This window comes from Hyperolius riggenbachi, chromosome 5 (genome assembly GCF_040937935.1).
Source record: "Hyperolius riggenbachi isolate aHypRig1 chromosome 5, aHypRig1.pri, whole genome shotgun sequence".
NCBI classification, from domain to species: domain Eukaryota; kingdom Metazoa; phylum Chordata; class Amphibia; order Anura; family Hyperoliidae; genus Hyperolius; species Hyperolius riggenbachi.
The window spans coordinates 414,829,943-414,849,355 of NC_090650.1; the positions used below are offsets into that span (position 1 = coordinate 414,829,943).

The 19,413-nt window shown below is 45.0% G+C and overlaps 1 protein-coding gene across 1 annotated transcript in view; it reads left to right on the forward strand.

Moving 5' to 3' along the window:
* The first annotated feature begins 247 nt into the window (after positions 1-247).
* LOC137519170 (protein FAM83A-like) overlaps positions 248-19,413 on the forward strand; it is a 97,457-nt gene continuing 78,291 nt past the window's right edge. Inside the window, exon 1 of the mRNA XM_068237984.1 lies at positions 248-956. Coding sequence (XP_068094085.1) covers positions 474-956 — 483 coding nt within the window. The 5' untranslated portion in view covers positions 248-473. The remainder of the gene's footprint in view (positions 957-19,413) is intronic.

Sequence of the window (19,413 nt, forward strand, 5' to 3'; positions counted from 1 at the left end):
ATGCTGCTACTTGAAGCAAAACTATTTTTAAAATTGTGTTTGCCTTAAGCCGACTTATCCTTGTACTCGTACCGGCACCATGAGCTGCTCCTGTGACAGGTTCATTCACCGTGTGATGTGTGAGGGACATGACAGTCACTGACAGCTCTCTATGGGGAGTTGCTCAACCACAGGTGTAGCTTACAGGTAAGGCGTGTCTGTTCTTAGATAAGCTAGATGAGACAGCTTTCACTTCCCCTCAGAGGCCAGTTCCGCTGCCTATCCAAGAAGCATTGTCACACTGCAGTTCAGGTGAAGCTGAGTGTTCTAGTGGGCATGTAGCTGCAAGGCTCCATGCTTCTACAGAACACAGAGAAAGGACAACTCACCACTCCAAACAGCACGAACTAGGATAACCTTCACATATCGGTGACCATCAAACTGGGAACGTTTGGGCAATTTGAAATAACTTTTCTGGATTCCCTCAAGTCACCATGAACAGGTGTAAAGCACTTGGCAAAATCAAGAAGCGTCTCGAAGAGGCCAAAAACAAATGGTCAAGACTGGGCAAGGCGGAATACAGCTACAACGAGAGTGCCCGCTTGGCCACAGATGCCCTCCTGGACAATGGTCAGGACGCCTACCAAAAAGTCCTGACTGATGAAGGCGAGGTGGACTTTCTCTCTAAGACGGAGGTCCAGTACATTTTGGACAATGTTAAGGAGCCTTACTACGCCAATGGAGATCATAACGAAGATGAAAATGGGCCAGAGCAGAACGGGAACTTCTCTCACAAGTCTGAGAGTCTATACCCGAGTGATTCGGACGCCAGCGAGCCCACAACGCCGTTGCACAACTGGAAGTCAGACGAGAAGCCGTACCTGAAGGACAAGTCCAGTGCCACGGTCTACTTCCAGTCTGACAAAGCCAACGTCATCAGGGAGACCATTCGGAGGAGCATTCACCGAACAACGCAGGTAGGAGAGAAATGGTGCTGTTAGAATGTGTCCACACATGCTGTACCAGATCCCTGCTAGTAGATTTTACAGGTACCATATAGTGTTACGATGTACATTAAAAGCTTTGGCCTTCAGGCACTAGGTTAGCATTCTTACGAACTTCTCATACGGAGTCATCATATTCCATGGAACTGTACAAAGTAAACATCCATTGATTACAGTACAATATGACAGCAAGCAAAAGTCAAGAACACACTGCTCTCAAGTGCTGGCTATACACTGTACAATGCTTTTGCCCATTTAGATATTCGATCAAACAAAGATATCTGGTCGTGAATTGAAGTGCACATTTGCTACTAATATTGCAATCAATATTAATGTGAGCCCAAAGCGAAAATAAGCTGATGGGATAAACAATTGTATCTATCCTCCTACTCCTAAAAATGACCCCTTTTTCTAGATATCTCATGGTTAAATTTTATGTTTAAACGTTTACAAAGTACATTTAATGTTTTATTGTTTCTGCTAAATCTCAGTCAATAAAGTGTCCCAGAGCTAAAATCCATGAACTATTGACCCATTTTTGTCTATCCCCTGTTCTCAGAAGTTGTTCTCTGCTACAGAATAGTTTTATAGATGTAATTCCTTATCAGTGAGGGTTCTGCTATAATCTTACAAGGGTCCGACAAGAAAGAAGCTGTCTCTTGCATGCCTGAAGGTTAACCCTTTCAGGTAGCAAAAGAAAAAAAGAAACACAGCCTAGTTACTACTATATTTGGCACTGTACATACAAATGCCTATCTCATCATGGGGTTGATTCGCAAAGGTTACTTATTGTTCACCTTAAAGGGAAGGTTCAGGGACTGTTAAAAAAAAAAAATCCACATCCATTTACCTGGGGCTTCCTCCAGCCCGTGGCAGGCAGGAGGTGCCCTCTGCGCCGCTCCGCAGGCTCCCGGTGGCCAGGTCGGGCTTCTTCTGCGTTCCAAAATGCGCCTCAGTAGTTCTGAGCCTGCGCAGTAAAGCCCGGAGGACGTCCGATGACGTCAGCGCGCCGCCGTGAGGCGCATTTTGGAATGCAGAAGAAGCCCGCCCTGGCCACCGGCCTGGCCAGGTCGGGTCGGCCACCGGAGACCACCGGGAGACTGCGGAGCGGCGCCGAGGGCACCTCCTGCCTGCCACGGGCTGGAGGAAGCCCCAGGTAAGTGGATGCGGATTTTTATTTTTTTTTAAACAGTCCCTGAACCTTCCCTTTAACTGTAAGGAGTGCTTATGCATGAGATAAACAAATAAGGAGAGATAATTCATGAGATAAATAGATAAGGAGAGCTAAGCCATGAGTTATGTCAAATAAGGAGAGCTAAACCATGAGTTATGTCAAATAAGGTGTGCTAAACCATGAGTAATGTAAAATAAGGAGAGCTAAACCATGAAATATGTCCAATAAGGAGAGCTAACCCATAAGTTAAATCATTTAAGGAGAGATAAATTGTGAGTTAATAAATTAGGTGAGATAATTTAAAAGAAAAGCTTTGTGAATCAGGACCCATGTTACATGTCACCCCGGGAACATTTTAACGGCTAAAATATATCTAAAGACTGATCTGCAATTTTGGTCTTAAGTTGGTTATAAAATAATTGATCATCATTATATCAATCATAATATCAATCGCAATATCCATCGAAAACAGATTTACTATCAGCTTCACTAACACTGACCTCCAATCAATTTCTTCGCAAACACAGTCAAAAACTGCTGTAGTATTGAATTTGTAAAAAAAAAAAAAAAAATGACTGGTGGAGATTTTCGGTACTTGTAGAGTTATCACCTCATCACAGTACACAAAAGAATGTATAATAAAGTCCACCATACATTATTAGATCAAAGCTTAGTTTTATTTTTATTATTTATTTACAGTATTTATTGAATTTATAAAGCACCAACATATTACCCAGCGCTGATGACACAGGCCTCAATTCACAGAGCTTTATCAAACGTTTGATAATTTACCTCATGGGTAAAACCTAATTTTGAATTCACTAAGGTGTTATATATTTATCGAATGTTTTACAGATAAAATGTTCAATAAATCTATAACACCTTCATGAATTCAAATTTAGATTTTACTCATGAGGTAAATTATCAAACGTTTGATAAAGTGTTTGATAAAGCTCAGTGAATTGAGGCCTTAAACGTCAAATGTCAAGTGAGAGGTATACGTACGGAGGCTGCCATATTTATTTCCTTTTAAACAACACCAGTTCCCTGGCAGCCCTGCTGGTCTATTTGGCTGCAGTAGTGTCTGAATAACACCAGAAACAAGCATGCAGCTTATCCTGTCAGATCTGACAATAATGTCAGAAACACTTGATCTGATAAATGCTTGTTCAAGGTCTATGGCTAAAAGTATTAGAGGCAGAGGATCAGCAGGACAGCCAGGCAACTGGCATTATTTAAAAGGATATAAATATGGCAGCCTCCATATCCCTCTTATTACAGTCGTCCTTTAAATAGTCAATATCAGTCATTGTAATGGATACCACCATGCACACTTTGCGCTGTACAAAGCTAACATCACTCACATCTGTTTGCATTTCTCTTCCCCATCTGTCTGATAATGAACATATGATAATTGAACGATGATCAAGAGGGCATCACATTTTTGTTAGATTTGATGTTTATATGGAATTGAACTTCTGATCTGTTGAAAATGTCTTGTAGTGTATAGCATGAGGTATAAATAGTGCAGCAACAGAGTAACCAATCACGAGTTATCGTTCAGTGTTCCGTCTTACAACCGTGAGGAGTGAAAGTAATTGCTGATGTTTCAGGCAGATTTCATGGTTAATGTACGCACTGACTTACCAAGGTATTGCGTTTAAAGTATGATGGTAACTTGGCAGGATGTGTTCCGATGATGTGGACAGGAATGTGATGGGAACAACCTTTGGACAAAATATTTTGTTCATGCTTTGACTTAAAGGACCACTATAGTAAAAAAAAAAAAAATTGTAGCAATTAACCACTTCCGGCAAAACCGAGGTTTTAAAATGTCAGTTTTTTTGCACTTTTCAGTGCAAAACAGACATTTTAAAATGCAGGAGAGATGATCACGATACACTGGTGGGTGCAGCAATGGGGGGGGGGGGGGGGGGGCAGCAAGCCTAAGCACACATGCACGGCCACTTTACGCAGCCTATGGGCGGTCGGAAAGTGGTTAAAGTCCATGTTTATGCATATGTATAAAAAGTACATTTGTTCCAGAATAAAGCACAGTATAATTAACTTTCTTTCCTATCTTGCTGTCACTAAACAGTAGGCAGTCAAAATCTGACATATTTGACAGGTTTTGGACTCCTCCATCTCTCATGGGGGATTCTCAAGATTTTCTACATTTTCAAAAACACTTAATGAATTTCATGCAGATAATTTTTGGAACGCCTGTGTGGGTGGATCCATCTGAAAATGGCACCTGCGAATAATGGCGCACGGTGTTGCCACTAATCCGTTTGTCGCTTATCGCTATTTAGCGTTAAAGCCTTATCGTTATTTGGCTCTGTTTATTTTATTGAAAGTTAGTGTTAACACACAGAACCCTCTCTGTACCTAACCCTAACCCCTAGACCCTCCCTGGTGGTGCCTAACCCTAACCACTTCCCTGGTGGTGTCTAACCCTAAGACCCCCCTGGTGGTGCCTAACCCTAACCACTTCCCTGGTGGTGTCTAACCCTAAGACCCCCCTGGTGGTGCCTAACCCTAACCACTTCCCTGGTGGTGCCTAACCCTAACCACCCCCCTGGTGGTGCCTAATCCTAAATCTCCCCTGGTGGTGCCTAACCCTAACCTTGACAGTGTTACATTAAATCCATTCACTGTTTTGCAGTTAAATAACGTCTGCAGTTTGGCTTATGTAGGGCGCTATTGATAAATAACGTTACTGTGCGCAATAACGTCTGCTGTTTGGCATATGAACGGCACTATTGATAAATAACGTTACTGTGTGCTGTTTTTCTTCTTTTTTCCTGTGCGCCATTATTATGCAGTACTAATGATAAATAGCAATAAGCGTATGTTTTTTATGCGGTGCCATTTTTATGCATAGGCGCTGTGCACCATTATTCACTGATCCGTGTGTGGGTATCTATATGCTTTAATGCAGTTTATCTTTGTATTTAGTTATAAAAAAAAACAAAAAACCTTTTGAAGCTAAAAACACCTACTGAATGGCAATTGCTCAGTCCAACTGTTAAAATAGTGTGTACTAGCCGACCTGCAGCGTAGCATACGCTGCATAAGGGGGTAGAGGGCAGGAAGGGGGTATTGGGCACAGTGGCGGGGAGGGGGGTTGGACCCCCCCTCAACTGGGTCCCCCATGTGTGCTCCCCCTCCAGCTTAAGCTCTGCAGGAACCCCCCCTCCCTCACCTGGGTCCCCCATGTGCACTCCCCCTCCAGCTTAAGCTCAGCAGGAACCCCCCTCCCTCACCTGGGTCCCCCATGTGCGCTCCCCCTCCTGCTTAAGCTCAGCAGGACCACCCTCCCTCACCTGGGTCCCCCATGTGCGCTCCCCCTCCTGCTTAAGCTCAGCAGGACCCCCCTCCCTCACCTGGGTCCCCCATGTGCACTCCCCCTCCAGCTTAAGCTCAGCAGGAACCCCCCCCTCACCTGGGTCCCCCATGTGCATTCTCCCTGCAGCTTAAGCTCAGCAGGAACCCCCCCTGCCTCACCTGTGTCCCCCATGTGCGCTCCCCTCCTGCTTAAGCACAGTAGCAGCCACCACTATTAGTAAGAGGCAGCGGGCGGGGATGCCTCACCTCTTCCATGTTCCAGCGTGCGATCCACTGTTGTCACTTCCTGCAATGCTCCCCACTGTATTGGTGTAATTTGCCTTTTTAAAACAGAAGGAAATCTGCAATAATTCAGCTATAAGTGAACATTTTTAAATATGCAAATTATCCCTTTTCAACCTTAGTAATCCAAGCAAGCATCCAGAACCACTGGTGTATAGCAAGCTTATAGCTTTAAATTTTACACAGCTATATCAAACCCACATGTGACAGCCTGTTTCAGACTTTTGGTCCTCATCAGTACATGGCAGGGATTAATATAGCTGCATGAGATAGGGCTTGGACCAGTACAACAGAGTAACCAAGCAGCTCAGGGTGACCCAAACCACTCGGAATGTATAGGGGGATAAAAGGAACCAAAAAGACATTCTACTAAAAAAATCAAAGCTTGGTGTAATTTGGCTTCTTAAAACAGAAGAAAATCTGCAATAATTCAGCTATAAGTGAACATTTGTGGTTACCCACAATGCACCGCTACTAAATATGCAAACTATTCCTTTTCACTCTTGGTAAGTCAAGCAAGCCTATGGGCCTGATTCACAAAGCGGTGCAAACTGTTTAGCACAGTTGTGCTAAACAGTTAGCACGTGAAGTGCCGTTTGCGGACTTTTGCGCGCACAAAGTGCTGCAATTTGTGTGATTGTGGTCTTTTGCACGCGCAATTTGCCACAAATCGCGGTACTTTGCACATGCAAAAGTCCACGATTTCGCAAATTGTGCACGCAAAAGACAGCAATTGCGCGATTCACAGCACTTTCCACGCACAAAAGTCCACAAACGGCACTTCACGTGCTAACTGTTTAGCACACCCATGCTTAACAGTTTGCACCATTTTGTGAATCAGGCCCTATAGCTTTAAATTTTACACAGTCATATCAAACCCACATGTGACAGCCTATTTCAGACTTTTAGTCCTCATCAGTTCACAGCAGAGATTGATATGGCTGTATGAGATAGGGCTTGGACCAGTACAACAGAGTAACCAAGCAGCTCAGGGTGACCCAAATTACTAAGAATGTATAGGGGGATAAAAGGGACCAAAAAGCCCTCCTACTAAAAAAAGCAAAGCTTGGTGTAATTTTCCTTCTTAAAATAGAAGCAAATCTGCAATAATTCAGCTATAAGTGAACATTTTTGGTTACCCACAATGCACTGCTACTGAATATGCAAATGATCCCTCTTTGCCCTTGGTTTGATATGACACTACTTCTTCTTCTTGCTTGGACCAGCCCCTTCTTCTTGCTTGGACCGGCCCTGGGGGCAGGGCACTACTTCTTCTTCTTGCTTGAAGGTTGAGGCACTTACTCTATTATATATATAGAAGATTCCCCCTCCAGGCCGCCATGGATAGTGATATAATTCGGCTTCCAGCGATTGCTGGAGGTCGAATTATTGTGTTTTTTAAGCAACTTCGGCTCCGTCTTCTGACGGCGCTGACGTTACTCACTGAGCGCCGCTATAGACTGATTCCCATTACAGTCTATGGCGGCACTCACTGCGCCCAAATCTAGCAGTGCTGAAAAGCACTGCTCCACGACCGCTTTGCAGTATTGGTTTTTTGACCCTGCATAGTTTGACATGCGAAAGCAAATGCATATTTGCATTAGCATTGCCTCATGAATAGTCAATTAGGCCAGATTTGCAAAGCCAGACTTGCTAGGGTTAAGCCTCCTTTCCACAGACTGTTGATAGGCAGTGAAATGCCTCTCAAACTCTCTCAACTGCTCACTGCTGCCTAGTAACTGCTCACTGCTGCCTAGTAACTGCTTGTTGCTGCCTGATAACTGCTTGTTGCTGCCTGGTAACTGCTTGCTGAGCACACAGCTTAACAGTCCGTGGAAAGGAGGCATCAAACTTGGTCTTTGAGCACGCATACATTTTCTCATGCAAAGTACTTCTTCTTCTTGCTGGACGGTTGAGGCACTTACTGAATTATATATATAGATGCTGTACAAAGTATATAGCCATGTCAGTAACTTTCCAAAATTGACAATGGTAGTAAAATAAGAGATGTTTTTTAAAAGTGATCATTATACCATCCTGTGCTATCAATTAGAGACCAAAGGCTATTCCTACTCTTTCTATGAGACACTGTCATATTTCTATATCCTCCTTACTTCATGGTCTCATGAGTCATGGACATTGTAGTTCAATATTTTCAGACCTCAAGGACTTTGTTAAAATGGACCTGAACTCTTGCCCAGGACAGAAGGAAAACATAGAGAAATACACCCTGTATGTGTTTAGAGAGTTTAGCCTGTCTAATTCACCCTCATCTGTGACTAATCACAACTGTGATTTTATCTCTCAGATGTGCCAGCTGGCTGCCTTGGCAGAGAAGCTAATTTGTAAACACAGGATGTCAACCCTATGTCTACTTCCATAAAAACAGGAAGTAGACATACTGCAGATTTACATAGTTACATAGTTATTTGGGTTGAAAAAAGACGTACGTCCATCGAGTTCAACCAGAAATTTATTGTAGGATTTGTATCACCTGTAACAAAGAAATGTTTATCTTTAACCACTTAACGACCGCCTAATGCAGATAGGCGTCGGCGGGTCGTTAGTGGTATAGCATGGAAACCTTTCCATGCTAGTTCACGGAGACTACCTCCGTGAACAGTGTGCGAGCCGCCGATCGCGGCTCGCACGCATAATGTAAACATCCGGGGAAGAAATCCCCGCTGTTTACATTACACGGCGCTGCTGCGCAGCAGCGCCATGACGTAGATCGGCGATCCCCGGCCTCTGATTGGCCGGGGATCGCCGTCATCTGATAGGCAGAAGCCTATCCTATCAGGCGCAGGACGGAATTCCGTCCTGCGCCGCTCAGAAAAAAAGGTAGAGGAAGGGAAAGCCGGGGAGCCCAGAAAACGCTGCGGAGGGGGGCTTTGAGGAGCCCCCCCCCGCAAATCAGTAGTAGCCGGTGGCGATCAGACCCCCCCTGCAGGACATCCCCCTAGTGGGGAAAAAAGGGGGGAAGTCTGATCGCCCTGCCACATTCCTGATCGGTGCTGCGGGCTGTAGAGCCCACGCAGCACCGATTAGTGCAAAATCCCCTGGTCCTTAAGTGGTTAAAGGTTATTATCCTGCCACTTTAAAATGGTCTGAAACTCTGACATAACATTCAATAAAAATGTGTTTTCCTGCTTTATATTACTCATACAGTTATCATATTTGCTTTTGTGCACACATAATATTGTCTGTTTACAAATTACAAGTTTCCAAAGTGTACTTTTTCTTACCCTGATAGCTGGCATTGCATTTTATTATTTTTCTATTGTAACTGCTTTTATTATATATTAAAATCTTCTAATTAGCTATTCTGAACACTGTGTGTTCTTAGAGACAGTTTCTCAGAGAGTGTTTGTTTACATCCAGTGTTGATTTATTTGTGTTTAACAAGTAAAAAAGATACTGTTATCTCCAGTTTGGATGCAGATTTGAAGCTGAATGACAGGACAAAGTGCTTTGTTTCAGTTATGTTCTGCTAGAATTTTTTTTCTGGGATAGTAACTTTGAAGCCGTGAGGAAACTTTTAGAGCAAAGTAGAAATGCTGGCTTTCAGTCCACTTTAAGTCAAGTCACCAGGTTAGACCCTGTACACACTGCTGCGCTTGCGCTGCGCTTTTCAAATCGCATGCGCTTTTAAATCGCAAGGTCTTTTGAAAAATAATGAAAATCGTGGAGACCTGTACACACTGGTGCGATGCGCTTTTCCTATTCTCATGAAGGCTTGCGATTTTAAAAAGCGCAACAGTGTGTACAGGCCCTTAACTGATGAACTATTTAGGAACTGTACCACTTGTTTTTGAGCGGATCCCATGTTTCTCTTCCTGAGTAATTTGCAATGGTTTATTGTCATCCAAGAAAACCATAAAGTCTTATTTATAAAGGGAATCTACTGTTTTCAATATATGCCGCTTGTTCCTCTTTAGGGGGAAGCCTCCCTCTCCAAAGGTAAGTATCCAATTTGGGGCATTGCAAACCTCCCAGGTTTGCTTTAATAGTTTGAGATTAATTTATAATTTGATATTATTTGCCAGTGATCTATTGACCAATCACACTGACTCTCTCTAAACTCCTGGTTGATTTTGGACAGGTTATTATTATTTAGTGTTTACACAGCGCTGACTTCTTCTGCAACACTTTACAGAGTACATACAGTAGCCATGTCACTGACTGTCCTCAGTGGAGCTCACATTCTAATCCTACTATAGTCATAGTGTAATGTCCTACCATATTATTATTATGTATTTATATAGCACTGACATCTTCTGCAGCACTTTTCAGAGTACATATTCATGTCACTGACTGTCCTCAGAGGAGCTCACAGTCTAATCCTACTATAGTCATAGTGTAATGTCCTACCATATTATTAATATGTATTTATATAACACTGACATCTTCTGCAGCACTTTTCAGAGTACATATTCATGTCACTGACTGTCCTCAGAGGAGCTCACAGTCTAATCCTACTATAATCATAGTGTAATGTCCTACCATATTATTATTATGTATTTATATAGCACTGGCATCTTCTGCAGCACTTTACAGAGTACATAGTCATGTCACTGACTGTCCTCAGAGGAGCTCACAGTCTAATCCTACTATAGTCATGGTGTAATGTCCTACCATATTATTATTATGTATTTATATAGCACTGACATCTTCTGCAGCACTTTACAGAGTACATAGCCATGTCACTGACTGTCCTCAGAGGAGCTCACAGTCTAATCCTACTATAGTCATAGTGTAATGTCCTACCATATTATTATTATGTATTCCTACCATATTATTATTATGTATTTATATAGCACTGACATCTTCTGCAGCACTTTACAGAGTACATAGTCATGTCACTGACTGTCCTCAGAGGGGCTCACAATCGAACCCATAGTCATGTTCATTGTAGTCTAGGGCCAATTTAGGGATGAAGCCAATTAGCTTATCTGTATGTTCTAGACATGGAGAACACACAAACTCTGTGCCTGACAGTTATAATTGAAAGTGTGGTTGGCAATTATAGTTGAACTAGTGACCTTAGCCCGTTTAAAAATGGACTAGGTCTGTCAGCACGCGCCTGCCGTCTGCATCTGCGCACCCGCCCGCCACGCGCGCACCTGTACGTCGCCGCGCACTCACCCGCACACACGCCCGCCCCTTCCTCCCCATCAGTGTCTCTGTGTCCTTCCCTGCTCATGCGCATTACAACAAAACACACACAGGGACATGGGACGAAGACACACTTGGGTTTTATTATAGAGGATGACGAGAGTGACAATCAATCAGTAGCTGCCTACTTCTGTAGTTGGCTGAGTAGTGTCAGAGTAGCAGTGATATCAATTTTCAAGCAATTTTCTCTGAAACCTAATCACCAAGATCCAGCAGTGCAACGTGGTGTACGCAGCTCTGCTTTTCAGCTCATTCTCACAGAGAGTAATTTATCGCTGGCAGAAGGTGACCTTCTATCGACCCGTCTTTACATACAATATAACTGCAACGGACTACAGACACAGGAAGAGTGTGATTTGCAAAAGAGCTGGAAATACGAGTACGCAAAAAACTGATGTACTGACATTTACATTCTCAAAGGAGAAGCGAGAGGAGAGCGAGGTGAAGAGGTCATCATTGGGGAAAAGCAGCTTGTTGTGCTGTGTGAGGAGTCTGACAGTGAGTGAGGAGGGGGGAGGCAGGAGAGCAGCAGTGTTTCATATGACTTGCACAGCAGAAGGGAGAAAATGGCACTGCTGTCCTGACTAAGGGGGAATGGAGTGGCTGAGGATGAGCAATTTGTTTGTCACAGACTCACAGCCAGCCAGTGTGCTATTGTGTTGAGCTGCAGCATGTGAGAACATTAAGGGCTCGTTTCCACTATCGCGATTCGCACATGTAATGCAAGTGGATGGGCCTGTTTCCACTGTAGAGTTGTTGAGGTGCGTTTTTTTCAGCGGCGAAAAAACGCACAAAAGAGCTGCAGAATTCGCCTGGGAGTGGAATGCATGCAAATCGCATGCAATGTATTTAATAGGGAAATCGCATGCGATTTCCCCATGCGTTTTTTGCCGCGAATTCGCATAGGTACCAATGTAAATTCACACAGGCAGTGACATGGTTAAAATCGCATATACCCTCACCTATGCGAATTCGCGGCACAAAACGCATAGGGAATCGCATCCGCATGCGATTTCATCAGCGGTGGAATCCAGACGATTCCGCACCACGATAGTGGAAATGAGCCCTTAAAGAGACACTGAAGCAAAAAAAAAATATATGATATAATGAATTGGTTGTGTACTATGAATAATTACTAGAAGATTAGCAGCAAAGAAAATATTCTCATATTTTTATTTTCAGGTATATAGTGTTTTTTCTAACATTGCATCATTCTATAATATGTGCAGATTACACAACACTCAGCATTCAAAATGATTCTTTCAGAGCAGTCTGTGAATTAATGACCTCTGCTCTGGCAGAGAAAAAGTAAATAGTGCAGGAACAGTTGAGATAATAAAAGTCAGATAACAGCCGTCTCCACGACTAACTTAGTCGGAGAGCTTAATGGCTTGTTTGCATAGAGATAACAACTGGAGTTTCTCAACTCTTCCTGTACTGGAAACAATTAGACTGATGTATCTGATCTTAATGTTTTATTTCTTAGCTGTACTACACATACAAATCATAATATCATAATTTTTTTTTCGCTTCAGTGTCTCTTTAATGAGGCAGAGTAAATTGCAGCAGAGTGCTGTGTGATCATTCCAAATCAGGTGGGGGCCCCCCGTGAGGGGGGGGGGGGGTGCATCCTCACAAGTTTGCCTCAGGAAGCAAAAAGTCTAGAACTTTCTGGCACATAATAAGATTCCTAAAATGATCAAATGCAAAACATAGCGGGTAACTTCCAACAACCCCGCTTGCAGGTACGGAGAGACTGGGAGCTGCCAGTAACGTGGAAGTACGCTGGACCCAGGGGTGCTAAATAAGACTACCAGTACCTCTGTGGAGACTGATAACAGTATTTAATGTGAGAACACACTGTGAAGAGAGACTCTGCAGTACCGTGAGTTGGTCTTGTATATGTGTGAGGATTGCATTTTATGGATACAGCTGTATGCCACCTTATCTATATGAAATTTATCCAATTGAGAGTATTCATTTTTTTGTGAACTTATACACAATTTTTATTGAGATTTTTATTGACATTTTTATCCTTTTTATGTGCACAATTAGAAAGGAGCATAAAGAGAAGGGCCCTTCTATTAGGTTGTAAATAGCTTAATGAAATTGGGTGGAGTGTGAATCTTGGGTCGAGTGAATGGAAACAATATTGAATTAAAATTGTTTTTTTATCTTTAGCGCGTGTTAGACTGAGTTTACTAATACAATACAATTTCAGGGGTTTAAGGGACCCCTTGTCTTACAACGCTGCTTAATTAGTTAGGAACCTATCAGCGCCTGGTGACACAAGTGTACAGTTTTGATTCACAAAAGAGTTAGCATGGCCATTTTCGTGCAAATGTTCACGTTTGTGCGCAGACGCGAATTTTCACGTGCAAATGCGAATTTTCACACAAAATCTATATCGTTTTCGCATGAAAATTCGCGTTTGCGCATGAAAATGATAATGATTTCACACGAAAATTCACGTTTGTGCGTGAAACCATTTAATTGCGCGCGAAAATTCACGATCACGCGCAAACGTGAAAATTCTCGTGAAAACGGCCGTGCTAACAGTTAGCACTCTTTTGTGAATCAAGCCCAAAGACCGCTTCTCATAGTGCAAAAGTGATGAGTCACGCCCCCAAGTGACGAAACGCGTTGGGCGGAGCCTGAGACACGTACGCTGCCTGTTACATCTCCCCAATACACTTGCCAGACGGAGGGTTTACAAGACGAGGCGTGGAGTGACCTGCCAGTCGCCGGTTATGTGAGATATGGTTTTTTATTTGGTACGCAGAACTTTTTTAGCAGGGCTTGTGAGCCATATTAAATGAAACTTTTTACGCTATGAGAAGCCTTTAGTTTACCTTTAGTGCTCCAAGTGATTTGTGATACGCTTTGCTACAATAAACTATTAGGTGAGCAGAGGACTGACGGGGGAGTGTGTGCCCCATTCCTGCGTGTGGTGGAGTTAACCCCGACACAGTGTGTGTTTAGAGCACAGGGTGTACTGTTGTTGGAAGTTACCCGCTATGTTTTGCATTTGATCATTTTAGGAATCCTGTTAATGATTACTACCATTTAAAGCATCTATAGAAGTGATTATTATGAGCACAGGACCAATAAAGAGCTAATACTGCAGTTAAGGGAGGGCCTTAACTGCGATCGCAACCTCTGCAACCCCTATTGCTACGCCCCTGCCTGGTACACACCATGTAATTTCCCGTCAGATAGATGGGTCTCATAGATCATTTCCGACAGGTCCGATCTGATTTCCGAAGCGTTTTTCTGATCGATTTGCACAGAAGTGATCAGAAAATCAATCAGAAAAACAATTGGTGATCCGATTGGATCTGTCAGGAATTATCTATCGACCCATCTATCTGATGGGAAATTGCATAGTGTGTACCAGGCAAAAGGGAAAGCCATTTTCCTGGGCGTGATAAACCATTGATAAAGTGTTTTTTTGGAATTGTTCCCAATGGGAATTGCATTTAGAATAGTGCACTATGTTCTAGTGTCACCGAGATTTTTCAATCGTAAGACCACGTCTGTAGGTATGTCTAGTAAGACCACGTATGTAGGTATTTCTAGTAAGACCACGTATGTAGGTATCTCTAGTAAGACCACGTCTGTAGGTATTTCTAGTAAGACCACGTCTGTAGGTATTTCTAGTAAGACCACGTCTGAAGGTATTTCTCATAAGACCACGTCTGTAGGTATTTCTAGTAAGACCACGTATGTAGGTATTTCTTGTAAGACCACGTCTGTAGGTATTTCTAGTAAGACCACGTATGTAGGTATTTCTTGTAAGACCACGTCTGTAGGTATTTCTAGTAAGACCACGTATGTAGGTATTTCTTGTAAGACCACGTCTGTAGGTATTTTTCGTAAGACCACGTATGTAGGTATTTCTTGTAAGACCACGTCTGTAGGTATTTCTAGTAAGACCACGTATGTAGGTATTTCTTGTAAGACCACGTCTGTAGGTATTTCTAGTAAGACCATGTATGTAGGTATTTCTAGTAAGACCACGTCTGTAGGTATTTCTAGTAAGACCACGTCTGTAGGTATTTCTAGTAAGACCACGTCTGTAGGTATTTCTAGTAAGACCACGTCTGTAGGTATTTCTAGTAAGACCACGTCGGTAGGTATTTCTAGTAAGACCACGTCTGTAGGTATTTCGTAAGACCAGGTCTGTAGCAGTGGCGGACACAGCCAGCAGTGGGCCCCTGTGCAAAAATGTAATTGTGGGTCCCCTACGACCTGCGGCGGGCGTAGCGCGCCGCGGCAAAATATGGGCGTGGCTACAACCTGAAGCAAAAAAATGGGCGTGGCAATGACCGGATGAGGGCGGAGCTAACTGTAACTTAAAGAGAATCTGTACTCTGAAATTCTTACAATAAAAAGCATACCATTCTATTCATTATGTGCTCCTGGTCCCCTCTGTGCTGTTTCTGCCATTCTCTGCTGCAAACCTGGCTTGTAATTGCCAGTTTTAGGCAGTGTTTACAAACAAACTAACCAGCTTCTAATAGGCTCAGCTAAGCAGAGTGTGTTAGTCACACAGAGCCTGCAGGGGGTGTGTACAGCTTCTAGCTAATCACAAGCAGCCCTGCACATTCCAGTCTGACTGCCTCAGCCTGACTGTGCCGACTATAGAGAGAAGATTAGATCATATAACAGAGATAACACAGCTACTGTGCAATTAGGAAAAGCTGCAGTAAGCCAGACCACATTAGAAAAGGCATAGGAACTTATAGCATAGAAGAAATAAAGATAAACAATTTGTTACAGAGTCTCTTTAAAGCGAACCCGGGCTGAGGGTTTATTTCCTTTTAAACAATACTAGTTGCCTGGCGGCCCTGCTGATCTATTTGGCTGCAGTAATAAACTGAATTACACCAGCAACAAGCATGCAGCTTAATCTTCTCAGTTCTGACAATATTGTCAGAAACCCCTGACCTGCTGCATGCTTGTTCAGGGTCTATGGTTGAAAGAATAAGAGGCAGAGGACCAGCACGGCAGCCAGGCAACTGGTATTGCTTAAAAGGAGAGAAATATGGCAGCCTCAATATTATTCTCACCTCAGGTTCCCTTGAAAAGTGCAACACAAAGACAGTGGGCCCAAGTTTTGGTGACCCTTTCCCCAGAAAATTCACATAATTGTGCAGGTTTTCTCAAGAAAATACACATCATGTCGGCAGATATGCCCAGAAAATACGTGCAATCATGTCGGCAGATATGCCCAGAAAATACGTGCAATCAAGTCGGCAGATATGCCCAGAAAATACGTGCAATCAAGTCGGCAGATATGCCCAGAAAATACGTGCAAACAAGTCGGCAGATATGCCCAGAAAATACATGCAAACAAGTCGGCAGATATGCCCAGAAAATACGTGCAATCATGTCGGCAGATATGCCCAGAAAATACGTGCAATCATGTCGGCAGATTTGCGCAGAAAATACATGCAATCATGTGGCAGACCTGCCCAGAACATACACCTGCTAATATAAATAAAAAAACAAAAACATTTACTCACCTGCAGCAGCAGACCTCCTGTCCCAGCCTCCATCCGGCGCGCAGCTCCCATGGGTGGTTGGGTGGATAGGTAGCCTGGTGGGTGGGTGAGTGGGTGGGTGGGTTGGTAGCCTGGTGGGTGGGTGGGTTGGTAGCCTGGTGGGTAGGTAGCCTGGTGGGTGGGTGGGTAACTAGCCCGGTAGGTAGGTAGATAGCCTGGTGGGTGGGTGGGTAGGTAGGTAGGTAGCCTGGTGGGTGGGTTGGTAACTAGCCTGGTAGGTAGCCGGGTGGGTGGTTAGGTAGGTAGCCTTGTGGGTGGGTAGGTAGCCTGGTGGGTGGGTAGGTAGGTAGCCTGGTGGGTGGGTTGGTAACTAGCCCGGTAGGTAGCCGGGTGGGTGGTTAGGTAGGTAGCCTGGTGGGTGGGTTGGTAACTAGCCCGGTAGGTAGCCGGGTGGGTGGTTAGGTAGGTAGCCGGGTGGGTGGTTAGGTAGGTAGCCGGGTGGGTAGGTAGGTAGGTAGCCTGGTGGGTGGGTAGCCGGGTGTGTGGGTAGGTAGCCTGGTGGGTGGGTGGGTAGGTAGCCGGGTGGGTAAGTGGTTAGGTAGCCGGGTGGGTAGGTAGGTAGGTAGCCAGGTGGGTAGGTAGCCGGGTGGGTAGGTGGGTAGGTAGCCGGGTGGATGGTTAGGTAGTCGGGTGGGTGGTTAGGTAGGAAGCCTGGTGGGTGGGTAGGTAGCCGGGTGGGTAGGTAGGTAGGAAGCCTGGTGGGTGGGTAGGTAGCCGGGTGGGTAGGTAGGTAGCCTGGTGGGTGGGTGGGTAGGTAGCCGGGTGGGTAGGTAGGTAGGTAGCCGGGTGGGTAGGTAGCCGGGTGAGTGGTTAGGTAGTCGGGTGGGTGGTTAGGTAGGAAGCCTGGTGGGTGGGTAGGTAGCCGGGTGGGTAGGTAGGTAGGAAGCCTGGTGGGTGGTTAGGTAGCCGGGTGGGTAGCTATCCGGGTGGGGGGCCCGACTCCTATCCTCCCTCCCTCCCTTCCTCACCTCGGGGGGCCCCCTCCCGATATGCGTGGCGGGAGAGCGAGCGAGCGGCAAATGCAGGAAGTCTTCAGGGCTCTCCAGGCAGACGCTAGAGGCCCAGCCGCTTAGTCTCCAATATGTCTCCAACTGGAGACATATCGGAGACCAAGCGGCTGAGCCCTCTAGCGAATGCCTGCATTTGCCGCTCGCTCGCTCGCTCTCCCGCCGCGCATATCGGGAGGGGGGCCCCCCGAGGTTAGGGAGGGAGGGAGGATAGGAGTCGGGGCCCCCCGGGGGGAGAAAATTATAAAAAAAAAATATATATATATAAAAAAAAAAAAAAATACTTAATGGGCCCCTGAAGAAAACGGAACTTCAGGGGCCCTCGTGCGGCGGCACGGCCTGCACGGCCGTATGTCCGCCACTGGTCTGTAGGTATTTCTAGTAAGACCACGTCTGTAGGTATTTCTAGTAAGACCACGTCTGTAGGTATTTCTAGTAAGACCACGTCTGAAGGTATTTCTCATAAGACCACGTCTGTAGGTATTTCTAGTAAGACCACGTCTGTAGGTATTTCTAGTAAGACCACGTCTGTAGGTATTTCTAGTAAGACCACATCGGTAGGTATTTCTAGTGAGACCACGTCTGTAGGTATTTCTACTAAGACCACGTCTGAAGGTATTTCTCATAAGACCACGTCTGTAGGTATTTCTAGTAAGACCACGTCTGTAGGTATTTCTAGTAAGACCACGTCTGTAGGTATTTCTAGTAAGACCACATCGGTAGGTATTTCTAGTGAGACCACGTCTGTAGGTATTTCTACTAAGACCACGTCTGAAGGTATTTCTCATAAGACCACGTCTGTAGGTATTTCCTCCCCTCCTCTACACGCTAGTCATACTCCCCCAACACAGGTAACAGTACAGGAGACCGATGTGCTACGGCACCTCCGGAAGCTAAACATCAGGAAGGCCTCAGGCCCAGACGGCATATCCCCATCTTGTCTAAAAACATGTGCGGACCAGTTAGCCCCGGTCCTCACTTCCATCTTTAACAGATCCCTGGAGCTGGGCAAGGTTCCCTCCTGCTTCAAAAAAGCCGACATCATCCCGGTCCCCAAGAAGCCAGGAGTCACGGACCTAAACAACTTTAGACCCGTCGCCCTAACCCCGATTATCATGAAGACCTTCGAGAGACTAGTTCTCTCCTACCTGAAGCTCCACACTGCCACCCTATTGGATCCTCTACAATTTGCGTACAGGGCAAATCGGTCTGTGGAAGACGCCATTAATATCTGCCTTGCACATATCACTGAACACCTGGATAAACCAAAGACCTACGCAAGGATCCTCCTCCTGGACTTCAGTTCCGCGTTCAACACCATCTGCCCAAATATTCTGCACGACAACCTGGAACAGCTTGGTGTTGACCCAACCCTTTGCACCTGGATCAAGGACTTCCTTACGAACAGGACACAGCTAGTGAGACTCGGAGACTGCTCCTCCAGTGTGAGAACCACAAACACAGGCGCTCCGCAAGGGTGTGTGCTGTCACCGATGCTCTTCTCCCTGTATACAAACAGCTGCACCTCCTCTGTGGACACTGTCAAGGTCATCAAGTTTGCGGACGATACCACCATCGTAGGACTCATGGGTGATAAATCGGAGCGGGAATACCACAGCGAGATCGAGCGGATTCTCAGGTGGTGCTCAGACAACAAACTTGTACTAAACACAGCGAAAACGGTGGAACTGATAGTGGACTTCAGAAGGAACGCCCCACCACCCAGCCCAGTCATCATAGATGGTACCGAAGTCACCAGGGTACACAGCGCACAGTTCCTAGGCACCACCATCACGGAGAACTTGAGATGGGACGAAAATACCTCCACAACCCAAAAGAAGGCCCAGCAGAGACTGTTCTTCCTGAGGCAACTGAGG